General features: G+C 34.4%; 1 protein-coding gene across 1 annotated transcript in view; it reads left to right on the plus strand.

The window, feature by feature from the left end:
- The window catches only part of LOC131859479 (uncharacterized), a 74,143-nt gene that overhangs the window by 12,882 nt on the left and 39,331 nt on the right, over positions 1 to 21,930 (plus strand). Inside the window, exon 4 of the mRNA XM_059213265.1 lies at positions 7,498 to 7,623. Coding sequence (XP_059069248.1) covers positions 7,498 to 7,623 — 126 coding nt within the window. The remainder of the gene's footprint in view (positions 1 to 7,497; positions 7,624 to 21,930) is intronic.

The raw sequence follows: 21,930 nt of genomic DNA on the forward strand, positions 1-21,930 counted from the left end.
AGAGAAACATAAAGTAGCTCTAATATCTTGGTAAAAATTTTGTAAGACAAAGGAATTGGTGGGTTTGATTCAAAAATCAATTATGGCAAAACAAGGCCCTTGGAGCAAAGTTTATATGGAAAATGCTAAGGAACCAAACTTGAAATGGGTTAAGATTCTACAAAAAAAATTATTTGAACAACAACAATCCAACAAACATATTGAGAATCATTAATCCACCCAAAGGCTCTAGAGCTTGGAACATCATGCTAAGCTACAAAACAGTGATTATAGAGCACTTATCATGGGATGTGTTTTATGGAGACCCGAATCTCTTTTGGGAAGACTTGTGGGGGGCTATCCAAGCCTAGATAGCAATTTGGAAGTGGAGCAAACAAAATAATATCTTAAACAAAACTAAGGTTGCTTCCTTAAGGACTATGTGACCTTCAACAATGATTTGGTTCTAGGTCTGAAATAAAAAGACCTAAATATTCTTCCTTTACCAAGGTCAGAAATAGAAAGACTAATGAGTATCCTCAATAACATGATAATAATCTTCAAAAATGGTAGAGAGATTGTTTTGGGCTTCGGCCAAAAGTGGCCAATTCAGTGCAAAAGATGGAGACAAGGTGGTGGCAAAGGATTTTCAACATAGGGTTGTTGAGATTCCAACACAACTATGTTGGAGAAAGTTTTGTTTTCCAAAGGAAGGGGTGTTCACATGGGCCGTAATACCAAATAATATTTTGAAAGTAGAAAGTGTATTACGAGAAAATTAGGCATCATAAAGCTAGATTAATAACTTAACCACCAAAAGTCTAAATCTAACTAAATAATCTATAAAAGACAATGAAATATAATCAAATCAACAAAACATGAATTATAAACTAAATAAACCCCCTTTGTTGATCCAGGTGGCTCCCATTGTTCTTCTCAACTATTGCGTTGATTTTCTCTCAGTGTTGTGCTGGGAATCCTGCATAAGAATGACACAATAATTTCAAAGATAGTGGTCCTTGAAAATGCAAGAATGAAGCTCAATTTATAGATTTAAAAGAGAGAAAATAAACGGTCGAGATACATTTGAGAATAAAATTGAATAGTTGAGATCAGTTGAGACAGAACTGATTGGGAGTTAAACTTATTTGATTGATGTGTTGACTAGATTGATTAATCAATGAACTGGATAAAATAATCAATGAACTGAAATGATGAGTCTGTTCAAAAAATTTGATTCATGAGTTAACTAGGTTAACTGAGGAGATAACTAAATTGATTAGGAAGCTGATTGAATTGATTGCCTAGTCAGAAAAAAGTGATTGCTAGTTACACCAAAAGTCAATGCCAATTAGGATTTTGACATGTGCTGTAGGAAATTAGCTTGAAACTCAAATTTGGTTTGCATTTGACTTTTGAATTTTTGAAATCATGAAATGGAATGCAAATTTATTGAAATTAGAATTTGGGGATTTTTGAATTTGAAAAGCATGAATTAGTTAATTAAATTATTTAATTATTAGAAATTGAATCCAATTAAATAATAAAGATTATTTAATTAAAGGTATTAATTGAATAATAAAACTATTTAATTAATATAAGAAAAGGAGGTTGAATGATTAATTGATTATTGAGAAATTGAATAATTAGAGAAGATAAAAAAATATTAATTGAAAGAATAAAAATTAGCTTAATTAAATAATTCAAGAATTATTTAATTAATTAAGACAAATAATTAGCGTGTTAGTGATGAGAGATTTTCAGGTGTCTACATTTGCCCCTCTTTAAGACAATGTTGGAACAATCTTGTTTCAAAGAAAATTTTTAAAAAATTCCGCCCCAACGTGCCCCAACCATAGTAGGATGTAATTATGCCTCCTCAAAAAATTGATCAAAAAATATAAAATTTGTTGGAATGATCTGATACTGGGAGAAAACTGAGAGGGGGGGAAGGGGGGGGTGAATCAGTTTTCTCACAAGTATAGCAGTTAATGCAAATTATAAGATTAATACCATAGCACAACACAATGAAAGACGAAGCATGAAAGAACGGTACACATGACACCAATATTTTGATGTGGAACAGCAGTAAAGGGAAAAACCATGGTAGGAAACCCTACCCACAATCAGATAATACTTCTGCAACAATATGTGAAATAATTACAATGGGGATTGCACTTGCAATCAGGGCAACAACCTAAAGCTCACTGCTCATCACAAAAGAGAAGTCTCACTGACTTACAAAACATAAAATCTGAAGAAAATGAACTATGAAAGTAGCATCCACTAATGCTTGATACAGTTCCAGTTTAGCACAAATGTATGCCCTGTAATACCAAATCCTTCTAATCCCTTTGCTGAAAGATATGACTTTATTCACACATAAACCTTTCTCTCATAATGCGGACATAAACATCGACCCAAAAACCATACATAATTACATGAATAAGTTACCTATAAATACAGATCATCAACCTTAATGATAAGGTCGACTAAACCCTAAACCCAAAAACCCATAATTATAAAAATTACATCACATGGTGTCACTAGATCAATATTATGATTTACATTACATAGCATGGACCTAATTCAAATATCAAAATAATTATATCCATCAAAAATTTCGTTAAGACCAAAATCCAATACGTTTCACCAACAAGTCGAAACCCTCAGTGCAATAACACATAAAGTCTAACTGGATCCAAATATGACCACCATAATAGCATGCTAGCCAATCCAAAGCCACCAAACACTCAGGACACGATTAAGAAGAACCTTCAACATGATAAAAACCGATTCATAAACCGGACCAAAATCATCTTATCAAAGCATCAAATATCGCTAACCGGTAAAGCTAATTGGTACCAAGAAATATAAACCAGGAACATAAGTGATAGTTACCAGAGAACCAAAACATGAACCAACAAAATATAGAAATCTAATAACCATCCTGAATAAGAATCCAAAATTGAAGCCAAGGATCTGATCATACCGGATCAGAATCGAAGCCAAAACCAAGATGAACACCAAGTCTAACTAGGATAGGTCCAACTGGGATAGTAAAACCATATCCAATCGGGATACAGTGTTGACATCAATGACAACACTTAACCAAATCTAGCATATGCCAACAATCTTTGCCTTTGGCATTGATGGCAACATTTAATTTGAAAAACATCCAAGTGCCAGGAAATACCAACAATCTCCCAAAAATTGATCATCATATGAGCACCATCTCTCCCAAAGATTTGACTGTTTTTCACATGAATACAAGCTCTCCCCCTTTGACATCAATTACAAAGTGTGTGAACTTGAATTTCATCCTTAGAATGTTACCTGTAATAAGTTAGTTTCACAAAATACAAATGGAAATGCATACAGGAAATCCAAATTCAAACAATGAAACTACATGAAATACATACTAAAATAAAACATTATTTTACCTTCATGATTTATGTCTCATTGTGTCCTAACTCCACTGTTCCTGGTTGCAGATGGTGTGCTCTCAAACAATGCACTGTTGGCTTCCAAGATGGCATATGAAGAATGGACTGATAACTTGTAGTTAATCGATAGTATGATATGCAAAGCTACATGATTATGCTAAAATGATAACGTTCTATAATTATATTACTAAAATGATATTTTCTATTTGCTTCAAAAACTCATGGATGCATATGATTGATTGAAAACTATTTTGAAGACTAACTTGAAGATTAACTCTCTCAACTGAAGCTCTTGATTTTATAGACCTTGAGAGGATAAGATGATGTGGCTCAGATCAACGGTCATGATCAGATCTGTAGATTTGAATGGCTATGAGCAAAAGTGAAGGTTGAGAGAAAGGGGGAAGGAGAAGACAAGTGTCACTCATCTCACCTTGACTAGGTTGCTGACTTAGAGAATCTAGGGATAGTTGGAGAAAATTTAGGCATGAGAGGACAAGTGGACTCAAGTCCTTCCTAAGATGTAGAGGGTGTTGGAGAGAATATAGGAAATGGTTATGAAATATGTGTATGTACACAATTTTCATTAAGTTTGGAAGTTGGAGATAAATGATGAATTAATATTTAAGAAATATTAATTTTCTTAGCCACATGTTTGATGAGTTGGCAAAGGGAAGATGAAGTGTAGATGGAGGAATGAGTTGGATAAGGGATTAAATAATTTAAGAATTATTTAATATTTTGAGACTATAGGATAGGAGAATAACCATTAAATATTGGATATTTAATTGCTTGGAGGAGATAATTAAATATTAGATTTTTAATTAACTTGGTTAGAGGAATAATTAAATATTAGATATTTAATTATTTAGAAGAATAGGATAGATGAATTAATTAATAAAATATTAATTAATAGAAAGACACAAAATGAATTAAATAAATTAATCTTTTCAAATTAACTATTTAATAGAAGAATAATAATTAAATAAATATAAAATATTTATTTAATTGCTCATAGCCATTTTTAGGTGTATACATTTTGCCCCTCTTTGAAATGATGTCGAGACAACATTGTTTCAAAGATTAAATCAAGTCCCGATAATGTCTGATAGAAATTGAAAAATCCAGATTGTGTGCCCCCTCGGGAGATTGATCGTGAAATTGTCGAAAAGTCTTGTTTGAATGATTAATCTCATGATAATTGATAAAAATTTAGTCAATTAAATTCATTTGGAAAAAAACAAATTAAATTGCCCCATTTGATATTAATTACTCGTAAAAAATAGTATATATAAAATTAACCAAGGCTAATTTTAACTTCATTGTTATCCTTGTGAGCTTTTCGTTTGAAAATATTATTACTGATGTGGTGAAATGGTGATTCCCATGGAGTGTCATCATTTTGAGCGAGTTTGGCGAATTCAGCGGTCTTTTGATTATGGTTATCCGATATGTAGCTTATCCCGAGCTTTGTTTTTAAGTTTTCGTTCAAATTTTCATGTTTTTAGGTAGTTGTTTGGATTTTTTTTATTTTTTCGGCATTAGTTTAGCGCTTTTGTATTTTATTTTAGCGCATATGCAATTAGTTTTAGCGCAAATGCTTAGTTTAGTGCATATGCATTGTATGTTAGTGCTTATGTTCAAGATGTTAGCGCTTTTGCATAGGGTAGCGCAAGTGTGTTGTTTGTTAGCGCATATGTCCAGAAAGGTAGCACTTTTGCATGGATTAGCGTTTATGCTTGTAGTTTTAGCAATTTTGTTAAAAAAGATAGCGCATATGCACTAAGTTAGCGCATTTGCATTGAGATTTAGTGCTTTTGTTGTGGTTTAGCACAAATGCTCAATAGATCAATGCTTTTGCTTAAACTTGATATTTTTGATAAGTGCAAAAGCTAAAAATCACTTTGATGATTATATTTAACATGTTTAATACACATTGATGATGAAATAGGGACTTGATTTAGCAATTATTGATAGATTGATAAGTAGCTTTGATTAGCTTGATTTGGATCATTTGATAGATAGCTTTGATTAGCTTGATTTGATAGATTTGATAGATTGGATAGATAGCATTGATTAGCTTGAGTAGCTCTGATTAGCTTGATTTGATAGATAGATAGATTTTATGATAGCTTTGATTAGCTTGAGTAGCTCTAAGAAACCGATTTAGTTTATGATGTAAGAGCTTGAGCAGAGTTTTGAGTAAACTCAGTGACTGATAAAAAACCATGATTGATGGTTTTAAAATGATTTGATAGCTTAAGTTGCTTCAATTTGATTTGATAGAGAGATAGATTTGATGATTCAGTTTTGATTTGATAGATAATTGATGATTCAGTTTTGATTTGATAGATAATTGATGATTCAATTTGATTTGATAGATAATTGATGATTCAATTTGATTTCTCTTGACAAAAATAGGAGAAACTTGATGTTCTCTAGTGTCGGGAGAAATTACCAGCAGTACGAAATTTAGTTCCGAAGTTGACCCAGGATGAGATTAGACATATAGATGTCTGTGGTTTATGTCATTTATTGTATATGCCTGAGATTACGCATAATAGAGGTTTGCTGATAGAATTGGCCGAGAGATGGCACAACGAGCATAACACTTTCCACCTGTCGACGAGTGAGATTAGCATGACTCTTGAGGACGTCTACAAGATTCTACATATCCCAGTGACTGGCGAGATTGTACAGTATGATTATCAGGATCGAGTGGGGACAAAGGCATGTGGAGTCGTGTTTGTTGATGAGAGCATCAAGAGAGGAGAGATCAGATGGGTTGATATGGTGATTTATTATGAGGCACTTCATGTGATTCTTGCTGGTTTGATTGGAGGATTTATATGTCCTGATAGGAGATCACAAGGTTTTTCCATTGGATGGGGTGAGATTCTTCTGAGTGTGATGCAACACCGTACTTGATATGCTTGGGGTGTTTGCATGTTAGCTCATTTATATCATGATCTTCACCAGGTAGTGTATGATGAGAGTGCGAGTTTATCTACTGGATGCACTTTATTGTAAATTTGGTGTTGGGAACACATTGTTGTTACTCGACCTATCCATCACAGAGTTCATGGAGAGAGGCAGCAATATGTATATTTTTATGCAGGCATCCTTACTCAACATAAGCTGGGTAAGATGGGGTATTGGCATTGGGTGCTTGATTCATTGGACAACATCACTTGGAGACCATATCTTGATTGAGTCATGGATGGATGACGCACAGACATTACCATGTATTATGCAAAGTAGATATCTCATTGGTCGGACACCTTTCATTGTTGAGCGACAGTTGATTGGTCGTATTTTGAGACAATTTGGTATCATCTAGCCTATGCCTACTGGTGTGATGATATATGCTCGGTGGTATAGAGATAGATGAGATTGGGGACCTTCATTGTCTTTGGAGATTGCTCGTGCAGAGTTTGTTGCTACTCTAAGAGTGGCATATGATATGAGATTACACATTCTTGATCCAGGGTTTACTGCATATTATGCCCAGTATATATTATCTCATCCCTTTCCTTGTATTACTGATCTAGCAGATCCTCCTCCTAGCTCAGGAGATTATGAGGATGACTCAGATGATCTAGTGTCTAGGAGACGCAGATGAAGACGAGAGCTTAGAGCTTCTCATGAGGCTGGGGGAGGTGGAGATGATGGTGGGGATGGTGATGGGAGGAGACCTGGACAGAGGGGAGGTTGATTGAGAGTCCGTGGAGGACCGTTTGGACCAGCTGGCAGGATTGAGAGAGCACATCCTATGGGTGGGAGATATATTGGACAGATTGGGAGAGATCATGGTAGGGCAGGCATGAGATCACCGAGAGGATTGCCATTGATAGGAGGTAGGGTGACTGGACTGGATGGGGGTTGCGGGAGAGGCATTGATTTTGGATAGATTCAGCTAGATCCTAGGGTTATTGTAGCACATGGTGGTGATGATGAGGATCCTGAGGATCATATTCCCCTGATTAGATGATGGGTTTAGAGAGTTACTCAGACTGAGATTCCAGCAGTTGGACAGGTTGGTGGTGAGGGGATTGGGGTTCATGTGCCACAGCAGGATGTACCAGAGCAGGTTGCACCAGAGCATGATATGCCAGAGCAAATTGCACCAGGGCATGATGTGCCAAAGCAGGATACTATTGATAGTCTAAGAGCACAGACTAATCAACTTCAAGCACAGGTACAAACTCTTATGACTGATCAGGATAGAGCTGTTAGGAGACAACAGAATACTCAAGGCCTTCTTGATCACATTAAATAGGTTGGATCAGGTACTCTCTTGGTGGATATTGTTAGAGCATTATTTCGGGCTGGGAAGGAGACTTCCTACTGGCGACGACGATATGAGGAGGCAGTTGCAGAGAGCCAAAGAGCATGTAGTTATCATACCACTGTGTTGATGGATACTAGCAGTTGTGGGGTTATGGGACCTCCTCAAAGGAGTGGGGATCATGGGAGACAGGCATCTGGAGGATCTTCTTGCCCACAGCCACAAAGATGAAAAAACTTAGGTGGTAGTGGTATAGGACAACCTTGACTTGATTTGTATTTGATGAGGCATTTGTATTGTTTATCTGATATCATTGTATACTTGGACTTTTATTGTTTTATGATGATCTATATGCAGATATGGACTCGATATGATGATGATACTTTATATGCATTTTACTCTATTTGATGATCTATATGCATGGATTACATTGGATGCATGATTAGATGGATGATGATATGATTTTGATTGTCTTGCCTTATGATTATGATCTATATGATGCAATGATAAATGTTTTTGCTTTGATTTTTTATTTTGATGATCTTGGATACAAATGAAAATGATTACTAACTTAAATGATATGAATGCTATGAACTATATGGAATGCAAATGAATGATTGTTTTGCTTTTGATTTATGATGATGTAAATGCAAATGATCTATATGAAATATTTTTGAGTTTTTATGTAATGTTTATGATGATTATGAATCTAAGTGCAAAGATGCAACTAAATGATCGTTAATGGAATGATAATGCAAACTATAATGATGATACACTACATGGTAAATGAAATGCACTTAATTGAGTGCAAACTAATGCAATGATAAAATGCAACTAAATGAAATGAATGATGATTAAAATGATTCTAAGAAATGAATGCACCTATAATGATCAAATGCAAATTGTTTTTGTTTGTCCAAGCATACTCAATCTTTATTTATGACCGTTGATCTGTTAATGAAATGATATGCTTATAATGCAACTGACAAATGAATGCATATAATGCAAACGAATAATAAGCAAATGAAATGATATAACTAAAAATTGTACCGCCATTCTTCATATGCTAACTTGTAACAGTGCTTGATTTCATCATTGAGCTTTAAATGTTGTAAGAAGATACAAGCAACTTGACATACTGATTCAAGATGACCTGCGTATTGCTTACATGGATTTTGATATAGTAAGTTAATAGAAGCAACTTGATATAATGGATCAAGTTGACCCGAGTATTGCTTGCAGAATAGATAAGGATTATCCCCTTTCATGCATGACTTGGAATGTCCTCCTTGATCTTTTGCCGATCATATCCTGAGATAAGTTCATACCGTAGTAAGAGATAAACCACAGATAGCAATCAAAGAAAATAATCATGCCCCATCATAGCTTCTCTAGTCATGGACATCCTTGAGTTGCATAGAGTACATGATTAGCAATAAAATCAAGATATAAACATTGAATCTTGTATGTCATTCACATGTTCTTATGGTCATTAACTGATATAATCATTTTGATGAATGATCTTTGATAATCCTTTATTACTTGCTGATCGATTTAGTTTGTCTTGATTTTTGTTGCTCTGTTGCTTTTTATCTATTTCAAAACCCTAGATGTTTTTGGTTTTTCTAAGTTTTTCGAATGTTTTGGATTTTTAAAGATTCAAAAGATCACCTTAGCAAAAGGAATTAGGATTTTGCCCCCAGTGGAAACAAAAATTTATTATGGATGTATGAATTGATCAAGATCCAAACCATGGTGGGATACAAATGCAGATATGATTGATTTTTAAGATAGTGACTACAACAAGTATGTCAAATATTGGTTAACTATTGGTAAGCTGCATAATTCTTGGTGATGGTTCAAAGAGATGGATGTGAAGGATGGAATGGATAAGCTAGAGATAGATAGCAATGATAGATGCGATAGGATGGAGTGGATAGGTCCACAAAGTGATCTCATAGATGGAGGAACTCACTTTGTAGATAGCGTCAGTTTACCAAGTTTTCACCACCTAAGTTTATTGCATTTTCTAGATTTTATATACTTTTTTATTAATTTTTTCAGGACTTTATATGCTTTTTATTGATTTTTTCAGGACTTTATATCTCAAGCATAGAATTTCTTGAGATGGATAGAATTGATAGGTTCATCAAACCAATCACCCTCAGGAGTGGATAACTTGTATGCTCCTGATCCACATGCTGCTACTATAACAAAAGGTCCTAGCTAATTGGGTTCAAATTTTCCCTTCTTTTCTCGATCTTGCTGATTTCTTGGATTCTCCCTTAGAACTATATCTCCAATCTAGAAAATATGCGGCTTGACTCTATGGTTATAGCTTCTTTCCATTCTTTTTTGGTATACTTTCAAATGTTCTGTTGCATTTTGGTGACGTTCTTGGATCAATTCTAGTTCCTGGAGTCGAGAGACTCGTTGTTCTTCTTCTGGTATAAGACCATGCAAGGATACACGCAGAGAAGGTATCTCTACTTCTATAGGTAATATAGCTTCAAATCCATAGACCAAACAATATGTAGTTGCCCCTGTTGGAGTGCGGATGCTAGTTCAGTATGCCCAAAGAGCAGGATTTAGCTAAATGTGCCATTGACTATTTTCTTCAAGATTTTCAAGAGAGTTTTGTTTGATACCTCAGCTTCACCATTTCCTTGTGGATAATATGGCGTAGAAAACCTATGTTGGATATGAAACTATTCACATAGCTCTTTCACATCTTGATTTTTGAATGGTCTTCCATTATCGGTGATAATGGTCATAGGAACACCATAGCGACAAATTATATATTTCAAGATGAATGATGATATTTGTTTTCCTATCACTATTGTTAAAGGAACTGCTTCAATCCACTTAGTAAAATATTCAGTAGCAATCAAAATGAAATTATGTCCATTAGAAGATGAGGGATTGATCTTTCCTACCAAATCAAGGCCCCACTGTGAAAATGGCCATGATCCTGTCATAGGATATAACTCTTGTGCTGGTGCATGGATTAGATTTCCATGGATCTGACATTGTTTACATTTTATAGCATAAGTGAATGAATCTCTTTCCATAGTAGGCCAAAAGTAACCCATATGAATAAGTTTCTTAGCCAGTGTTAAACCACTTGAGTGTGTACTGCATACACGCATGAATGTCATTAAGAACTCTCTCAGATTCATCTTTTTCAAGACGTCTCAACAATGTATCATCTAGACCATGCCTGTATAGGATATCAACAATAATTGTATAGTGAGAGGACTGACAAATAAAGTTTCTTCATTGATTACAAGATAATTCTAGAGGAAGGATATGATCTTTCAAATATTGGTAGGTTTGACCATATAAGGATTCATGGGTTCCTGATATATGGCAAATTCAATAGGTATGTTGGGATTGGATGGTAGGGGTTAAGATATCTTCTATGAGAAATTCGTAACGCTGTTGATTCTCTTTATTTTGCAAGAGAGATTCTATTGTAGCCATCACATCTGATGTTTTATTCTCATTTCTGGGAATCTGAGTGAATGTGATTTCTTTAAAGTGTCATTTAAATTCTTCCACTAGCTGTTTGTATGGCATAAGCTTATCATCCTTTGTTTGATATTCATCATTTATTTGATTTATGACAAGTTGTGAATCACCATAGACATTTATTTCTTTGACATTCCATTCAATGGCCATTTTAAGCCCTATAGCCAATGCTTCATACTCTGCAATATTATTGGTACATGGAAATCGCAGTCTATACGATTTTGGAATTGTGTTTCCTTGAGGTGTGATGAAAAAGATTCCTGCGCCTGAACCATATTGAGTATAAGAACCATCAAAATACAATTCCCAAAAGTTTGTACTTACTGTCAAGATATCTGCATCAGGAAATTCGATGTGCAAAAGCATTTTATTGTGTAGAGGTGCATCAGCTAATTGATCAGAAATGACTTGTCCCTTGATAGCTTTCCGGTCAACATATTCTATGTCAAATTCACTCAATATCATAACCCATTTGGCTAATCTCCCTGTCAATGTTGACTTGCTCAATAGATATTTGAGAGGATCTATCTTTGCTATTAGTTTTATAGAATGAATCAACATATAATGTCGTAGCTTCTGGGTTGCAAATACAACTGCTAGACATATCTTTTCAATTGAGGAATAATTTAACTCATAGCCAACAAGCGTTCTGCTAATATAATAAACTGCTCTTTCTTTTTCTTCATCATCATGTTGAGCTAGGAGAGCACCTAATGATACACGTGTTGTTGAGACACAGAGTAACAATGGTTTCCCCTTGGCTGGGGATATCAGTACTGGAGGACTCATAAGATACTCTTTTATTCGCAAGAAAGCTTCTTCACATTTTATATCCCATTTGAATGGAACATTTTTATGCAGAAGATGGGTAAATGGAAGACATTTATCAGCTAATTGAGAAAAAAATCTCCTGATTGATAGCAACCTACCTTGCAAAGATCGCAATTGACTTATGTTTTTGGGTGACTCCATCTCCATGATAGCTTTAACTTTTCCAGGATCTACTTCAATGCCACGAGCTGATATAATGTATCCAAGGAGTTTTCCAGAGGTTACTCCAAATGCACATTTCTTTGGATTTAATCTCAATTGATATCTTTCCAGCCTGTCAAAAATCTTGCTTAAAATGTTCAAATGTTCTTTTCTTGTGTAAGATTTTGCAAGTATGTCATCGACATAATCTTCCATGAATGCATGCATCATGTCATGAAAAATTGTCATCATAGCCCTTTGATAAGTTGCTCCTACATTTTTAAGCCCAAATGGCATAACATTCCAATAGTACGTTCCCCATGCATAGGTGAAAGTTGTCTTCTCTTTATCTTCAGGTGCAATTCTTATTTGATTATATCCTGAGAAGCCATCCATTAATGAAAATATCTCGTGTCCTGCTGATAAGTCCACTATGATATCAATGTTTTGTAGTGGGAAATCATCTTTTGGACATGCTTTATTCAGATCTCTGAAATCAATATAGACTCTTATGCTTTTGTCTGGTTTTAATATTGGTACAATACTTGAGACCCATTTTGGATAAGCAACTGGTCTTATGAAACCCACTTCTAATAGTTTCTTGAGCTCGGTTTTGACAAGGAGAGAAATATGTGGATGCATCTTTCTTAGCTTCTACTTAACAGGTTTTTCTTTTAAATCCACATTAAGATTATGCATGATAAGATCTGGGTTAAGTCTTGGCATATCTGCATAAGACCAAGAAAAATTTATTTGTCTTTGCTGAAAGAATTCCATGTACTCTTTCCTCTCTCTTTCTGATAACGAGGCAGCAAAATGAAGTATTTTAGGATCTTTTGATGTATCAATGTTTATTACTTTTGTTGGTTCTATCAGGATAGCAGATCTCTCTTAAAAATTATGTAGGAAAAATGTCAAACTTTCCATCTTGTAACACTTCTAGGGGGTTTTCACCATCAGATACGCCCTTTGTTTTCTCTTTTGATTGATCTAATGTTGCCATGAAATGATTTTCAACAATAGGTCTCTTTCCTTGTTTTATTTCACTTTTGTGACTGGAAAGTTTGGCATTCTCCTAATTACGAGAAACATCACTTGATTCTGCAATGGAAGATATCTTAGGATGGATGGGCTCAACAATGTTAAGGTACATGGCTAAGTCATGATCATTGGAAAAGACATTTAGTTCGGGGTTGTCTAAATTATCCCAATCAATTAGTTCAGGATGTAGAAGGGGTAAATCATAATCATTGTCATCATTAGATGTTTCAACGTTCATGACATAATGATCATAGCTTGGCGTAGAATAGGTATTGTCATAGATTAAATATTTTTGAGAAATGTCTTTCTCAAGCGTTTCCGAATTAGTCTTAACAAGATTAATATTACCATTTTGTAGTTCACACTCAAGTGGTCCTTCAACTGATGTTTGTCCCTTAAATGAATGAATTATATCTATGCACACATCTTTGATACTACAAATTCCTTCTTGATTGACCTCATTTGCATTTAGAAGTTGACATATTTGTGCACATGATGAAGTAAATTCTTTAAATAGATTTTGTCTCCTTTCAAACTCAACTTCTTCTGAACTAATAGTCAATCCAATTTGACTATCCCTTAGTTCTTCTATGGTTCTTGCATATCTGATATTTGTTTACACTTCTTGTGGCATTGCTTCTCTATCTTTGTCATCCCCTTTTCTTTTTGCATACGCCTCTTTTCTCTGAATTCTGAGTTTTTCTTGCCTTCTTTCTAACTTCATCTTTTGTTCTGCAATAGACAAGTCTTCTTTTGTGATAGTTGCTTGATCTTTATTATGTTATTTACTTGATGTAGTGGATAAGACATCTGGACTCCATTCATATTCATTGGAGTCTGTTTCTAAATCCTGATCCAAGATTACTCCACTATACCATACGGGAATGTCGTATGGTTTAAAGAGTTCTTTGATTTCTGCTATCTCTATTTTTACTGCTTCTAGAATATCTTGTGAAGATTTTGCCTTTGTTTGTATTTTCAAAACTTGTTGACAATATTTTTCTTCACCTTGAATGATTATCTCCTTCTCTTTCTTTTCATGCTCTTCTTGCTTCTTTTGTTTACTGGTTACTGTTTCGGCCGCTTGATGTAGTTTTTCTTGCCAATTTTCTTCTTTAGAAACTGATTTCTTTCTCCATTTTTGTTGTTGATGATTATGTTTCTTTTGATTAGACTTCAGATATCCTAGCCCAGATTTATCTTCTATGGATTGTGAGTGTGGACAAATGGGTTCTGAAATACCTTGATGTTGCTTACCAATTGGTCCTTTTCCTTCATATCCCATCTTTTGCATGATTTCATATCCTTTGCCATATTGTTTTATGGGAATATTGACTTCTGTTGTTGTTGCTATAGTTTTGTCTTCATCTTTGTATAACCAACCAAGAATGTCTTTGTCTTCATTTTCCTCTTCAAGGGTTCCAGCTTTAACAAAGGTTCCTTTAAACATATGTTTTGATTTTCCTAATGTCTTTGATTGAATATCTATAGGCTTTCCATATGACTTGGGGGAAAGTGGAAAATTTTGCAAAGAATATTTTCCCATTCCTTCATCATTTAACTTGAGCTTTTCTTCAAAATTTTCCCATAGCTTTGCTTGAACTTCTTTAGTAGGATATATTGATTCTCTGTTATGTGGAACTCTTGTATCTTGTGTTGGCTTCAAATTATTGCAATATTGATGGTATGTAGAAGGAACTACTTGCATCTTGTGAATCCATGGCCTTCCCAGAAGAATATTGTAGGAGAGGCTCAAACCTAAAACTTGACACAATGTATCCTTTTCCATAGGTCCTATTTTTATTGGTAGCACAACAGTTCCTTTAGAAGAACGTTCTGCTTCATCATAAGCTTTGATGGTTATTTTCCTTTTCGGGTCTACTGCATTCTCTGAATATCCCAAAGCTTTTATCAAACTTAATGCACAAATGTTTAATCCATCTCCTCCATCTATGAGCACGCGTTTGACACAAGTTTTATTTATGGAGACTTCAACATGTAAGGGAGCATTGTGAGGATGTTGTAAGGATGCATCATCATTTTCAGAAAATGATAAGCAATGAGGAGCTATGAGGTGTCCTGCCATGTTTTGGAACTGATCTACATCCAAATCTTTTGAGACTGTTATTTCCACTAAAGCTTTCTCAAAAATGTCCTTATGCATAGGTGAAATCTTGAGAAGTTCCAGAATTGATATTTGAGCAGGTATTCATTGTAATTGCTCTACTAAATTGTATTGTTGTGGATTGGGTGTTGGGTCTTTTGCTACACCTGGAAAGGTTATTTTGCTTCTCATGATAACATTGATTAGTTCTAAAAATGAATTTTCGTTAACAATGATTACATTTACCACATCATCATATGTATAAGTGTAATTCACCTTGGTTTTTCCTTTGTCATCTTTTAATTGGGACGATTCACCTTTGTCATAATTTGGGAGTGGCATTTTGAAAGCCAAATGTGATTCATTCATTTTATGGCTATCCACTATAATGGTTCCATTATCAATTAGATCTTGGATAAGGTGTTTCAATCTCTGACAGTCATTTGTTAGGTGTCCTTTATTTTGAAGATAGTTGCAAAAATGATTGTCATTCCACCAATTGGGTTTGACTGGTGGTTCATAATTTCTTGTTTCTGGCAAAACAATCAATTTATTAGCAAGCAAAGTTTTTAGAGCTGATTCTAAAATTTCTCCAATGTTTGTGAATTTTCTTCGAGGATTGGAGAAAAAGGACTTAGCTTTGTTGTTTTCTGGATTGTTATTGCTTAAGTTTTGACTTGATAGATTGAAAATTGGTTGTTGTTTTGTATTACTATTATCGTCATTCACTTCATTGTTGGCATTCCTATTCTTTGACCAAAACTTGGGTTTGTTATTGTTGTTGTTGTTGTATGAATTATTGTAAAGCTTTAGTTCTCCTTTCTTTACCATTGCGTTCTCTATTTTTAGTCCATTCTCGATTATTTTGGCAAAAGAGGGAGGTCATTTCATCCTTAGTCGATAACTCATTTCACTGATAAGATTATCAATGAATATGTCCATTTTTTCTTGATCAGGTACATCTCCGGGATACCTATTAAACATGCATTTCCATCATTGTAAGAAAATCATAAAGGATTCACCATTCTTTTGTTTAACATTGCAAAGATCTAGCATTGTTATTTCATTCCTTATATTGTAGGAATATTGTGAAATAAACCTATTCACAAGTTCTTCAAAGGATTTGATTCTGAATGGTAATCTTGAAAACCACTCCATTGATTGTCCATTTAAACTCCTAGGAAAAAGATGCATAAGGTACATTTCATCATGAGAAAATTCCATGCTCATAGTACAAAACTCCCTAATGTGATCTTGAGGATCGGATCTTCCATCATATTTGTCATATTTCGGAATCTCACAATGTTGTGGAAATGGTATCACATTCAGATTTTTATCAAAAGGATATGGGCATATATCTTCTAATGAATATTTCTTGGAGCTTGTCCCATTTTGCATGTCTTGTATTTGTTGTTGAAGAGTTTGTACTTGTTGAGTAAGGTTTGATAAGGGATTATCTACATAGTTTCTCCTTGTTTCTTCATGAGTCTTTTTGTCACTATGTTCTTTTCTGCTACTTTCTTTGTTCACATCTTCATTATTTTGCTCCTCTGTGTTTTGGGTGTTACTTGTCTCTGCATCTTGTTTCAAACTTTCCGTTTTAAATTCTTGTGGTAGTTTAGCTCCAGATTTTGCCAACATCAAGAGATATTTTTCTTTTTGTTTTGCCAACAATTTTTCCATTAGCCTATCAAATTTGAAATCTTGTTCAAGGTCCCTAATGGTGCTATTGACTGCTTCTTCGTCAACAACGGTAAATCCAAGAGTGTGGAATATGGGAATATCTTCTTCCTCCATTTTTTGTTTTCTAAGTTGTTTGTATTGGGCTCTTGTCCAAACTGGCATGTGTTTATTTCAAAGTTGTTGAAAGTTCCAAAGGACAAGGTCAATAGGTGATTATTGGTTTAGGAAGATATGCTTTATTGATATTACAACTATTGTTTGTTTGTTGGGATAAAGTGTCTCTTTGTTGAAAAGAACGTCTTTGTAGGGTTTCACCATCAAATTCTATACCGCAGCCACATAAGTAGTGATGAAAATGGTGTAGGAATGTCCTATGTTTCAATAAGATCTTGTGATTGATATACAAGAATCTTATTCTTTTCTGAGTAGCTTTGTAACTGGGTTTTCTTTTCTTAAGGTGATACGTAAAAGTCATTTAAGCATTTGACAATTCACAAGTTTGTTTGATTCCAATGTTGGTGCAATTTTGGTTTTGATATAACCTAGGTTCAAAATGGGAAAGATATATCCAAGATTAGGAACCTAGTATAGATTTGAACAAGCTTCGCGATAGAGGATTTGATTATCCTGATGAGAAACTTGACAAAGATGTTGATTTTTTTTTGCACTTAAGATGGTTGAATCGATAGCTTGTTAAATGCTGTTGTTTATAGAACCTTTTGAGTATAACTTGTTGGATTAGTAACCTATTTGTTTGAGCTAGTTTGAAAATACGTGATGGTTTAGAGACAAACCTACTTCAAGAATTATTTTGACATTGATATTTTTGACACTTTGAATTATTTTGATCTGATGTTTCATGTGTTGGAAAGTTTTTGTATTGTCTTTTGACCAAACTTTTTTAGCAATTTGTTGTATTTTTTCTCACTCGTAGATGATAAGTTTCTTCAATTTTTTGACCATTCGGAACAAGTTACAGATATAGAAGACATAATGTTTAATAAAATAAAATGCACAAGCAAGTACAAATCCCTATGGCAGGCTGAGACAATAGTTGTTGAATCTCACATGGAGTTTCCCCCGAGGCTACACTATTCAAAGTGGATATTTAGATGCTTGACCCCACTAGCTCCACCCTTGGCACTCACTTCTTTTGGGCAACCAAGCACCAGTTTTCGTGAAATCTCCCCATGGCAAACTTTATATATCTACTAGGAACCATATGTATGTGAGCCGCTTCAGAGGTCCGACCTCCGATGCCAACAACTAGAAGGATTTTGGCAACTAGTACAAGTGGTTTTTAGTAAAGGCTTTCAGTCATGTGGCCATACATGAGGCACTTTCAGCTCTGTAAATACAGAAGGTTCCCAGCCTATAGAGGTTACATTCCATAGGGTTTATGGGGAAACATAGTGTCGGTATGAACTTATTAGCACATGTTGTTGAGACTTTCTTCACAAACACGATTTATTTATAGTGGATTGGAAGGACTCGGTATTAGCCCATTTCCACTTTAGGTCGTTTCCCTCTCACTAGCCCCCTCAAGGCAGCTCAGGAAGGCAGGCCCTCCAAAAAGATTTAATTGCTTCAAAGTAAAGAAAGCGTAAAAGAGTGGGTTTGACTTTTTGGTCACCCAATTAAGGGGAGAGCATATACCTACCACTTTCAAAACACGGAATATAAGTGTTCTTTTTAATCCTTTCATAGCAATTGTTGGCTAAGTCCTATTTGGAGATGTTGCTCCAACAAGCATGGTGTTCATTTTAGCCCTTTTAAAAGTCTATTTGCAACTATTTTAGAGAAAATACCAAAATGCAAGTTGCATGTTGTTAATTCATCCTCTTAGTTAAACTATGTGAACAAGATATGATATATTACTTACCAAATGAAGACTTTTAATTAGCTAGATGATTAAATGCCCAGAATTTGCCTTAAATGCCATCCTACACACACATGTTAGTAATCTGAAAAATCTTCATTTTTTTTAAGACATTCGGACCTGTAAGAAAATTTTTGTCAGTTTATAAACAAAAGCGCTAACCTAACATATGCACTATCTTTCTGCTCAAAAGTGCTAACCTGCAGATCAAAAGCGCTAACTTAGACTACAAAAGCGTTGCTCTGTGGATACAAAAGAGTGATTTCTTTGACATATGCGCTAACTTATGACATAAATGCGCTAACCTGTGATGTGAATGGATGGAATTTAAGACAAAAGTGCTAACCTATATGACATATGCGCTAACCTATGATGCAAATGCACAATTTTTAAGGCAAAAACGCTAACCTATATGACATATGCGCTAACCTGTGATGCAAATGTGCTAACCTGTCAAGCAAAAGCACTGTCAGAATTCACACATACGTGAATCTACATTACAAAATGTGTTAATTTAACTTTTTGCGAGATTTTTAAAGGTATATGCGAGGTCCAACCCCATGGTGGGCGCCAAAATGTGTGAGCTTGAATTTCATCCTTAGAATGTTACCTATAATAAGTTAGTTTCACAAAATACAAATGGAAATGCATACAGGGAATCCAAATTCAACCAATGAAACTAAATGAAATACATACTAAAATAAAACATTATTTTACCTTCATGATTTATGTCTCATTTTGTCCTAACTCCACTGTTCTTGGTTGCAGATGGTGTGCTCTCAGACAATGCATTGTTGGCTTCCAAGATGGCATATGAAGAATGGACTGATAACTCATAGTTAACTGATAGTATGATATGCAAAGCTACATGATTATGCTAAAATGATAACACTATATGATTATATTGCTAAAATGATATTTGCTATTTGCTTCAAAAACTCATGGATGCATATGATTGATTGAAAACTATTTTGAAGACTAACTTGAAGATTAACTCTCTCAACTGAAGCTCTTGATTTTATAGACCTTGAGAGGATAAGATGATGTGGCTCAGATCAATAGTCATGATCAGATCTGTAGATTTGAATGGCTATGAGCAAAGGTGAAGGTTGAGAGAAAGGGGGAAGGAGAAGACAAGTGTCACTCATCTCACCTTGACTGGGTTGTTGACTAAGAGAATCTAGGGATGGTTGGAGAAAATTTAGGCATGAGAGGACAAGTGGACTCGAGTCCTTCCTAAGATGTAGAGGGTGTTGGAGAGAATATAAGAAATGGTTATGAAATATGTGTACGTACACAATTTTCATTAAGTTTAGAAGTTGGAGATAAATGATGAATTAATATTTAAGAAATATTAATTTTCTTAGCCACATGTTTGATGAGTTGGCAAAGGGAAGATGAAGTGTAGATGGAGGAATGAGTTGGATAAGGGATTAAATAATTTAAGAATTATTTAATATTTTGAGACTATAGAATAGGAGAATAACCATTAAATATTGGATATTTAATTTCTTGGAGGAGATAATTAAATATTAGATTTTTAATTAACTTGGTTAGAGGAATAATTAAATATTAGATATTTAATTATTTAGAAGAATAGGATAGATGAATTAATTAATAAAATATTAATTAATAGAAAGACATAAAATGAATTAAATAAATTAGTCTTTTCAAATTAACTATTTAATAGAAGAATAATAATTAAATAAATATAAAATATTTATTTAATTGCTCATAGCCATTTTTAGGTGTATACACAAAGGATGGATACAAAATCAAAAATACTGAACCAAACAGCTGACTACTCCCCCTGAGTAGTAGCATCATCTCATCAACCCGAATAAAAGAAAATATCTGATAAGCTTACCGAATTGATGCATTCCTGCATCGCTAAGTCTCTTTCGGAGGGTTGGTAACCCCTAACTGATCTCTGAGATATTCAAAAGTATCTTTAGGCAATGGTTTTGTTAAAATATATGCAATCTACTCCTTAGTAGGCACATAAACCAATCTGACTTCCTTTGCTTCAACCTTTTCTTTCAAGAAATTATACCTTATAGAAATGTGTTTTGATTTGGAATGAAATATCAGATTCTTTGACATATCAATAGCAGCAGTATTATCATAGTGAATAACAATATGCTCATCATAACTTATCTTTATATATTTCAACATCTATTTCATCCATAAAATTTGAGTATAGTTGGTTGCAGCAGCTACATATTCCGCTTCAGCAGTAGATAATGAAGTACATGATTGTTTCTTGCTAAGCCATGAAACCAACTTATTTCCAAGAAAGAATGCACCACTGATAGTTCTCTTCTGGTCATCCACGTCTCCTTCCTAATCAGAGTATGTATAGGCACATAGTCTAAAATCATCATTTTTCGGATACCATAACGCAAGGTCTATTGTACTTGCCAAATATCTTAATATCCTCTTAACAACAATATCTTGAGTTCCTCTAGGATCTAACTAAAATCTAGAAGCAATACAAACAACATTCATTATATCAGGTCTAGTCTAAGTTAGGTACAACAATCCATCAATCATTGATTTGTATCTACTTAGATTCACTTTAGGAGATTCATCATCCTTTGACAATCTGCAACCAGTTACCATAGGAGTACCGACAGGTTTAGAATTCTCAAGTCCAAATTTCTTAAGCAATTCCTTCATAGACTCAGTTTGACAAATGAAAATACCTTTATCAGTCTGTTTAATCTGGAAACCTAACAAAAAATTCTTCTCACCAATCATAGACATTTCAAATTCATTCTTCATATTATCAGCAATTTTTATGCATAGGATTTCTTCTCCTCCAAAAATGATATCATCCACAAAGACTTCAATAATTAGTATGTCATCATGCCCAGTTTTATAATATAGGTTACTATCATCATTACCTTTGCTAAAACCGAGCTTAGAAAGATATCTATCCAATCTAGCATACCATGCTCTAGGGGCCTGGTTTAGTCCATATAAAGCTTTCCTCAATCTGCAAACC

Source organism: Cryptomeria japonica, chromosome 2 (assembly GCF_030272615.1).
Source record: "Cryptomeria japonica chromosome 2, Sugi_1.0, whole genome shotgun sequence".
In the NCBI taxonomy this organism is placed as follows: Eukaryota; Viridiplantae; Streptophyta; class Pinopsida; order Cupressales; family Cupressaceae; genus Cryptomeria; species Cryptomeria japonica.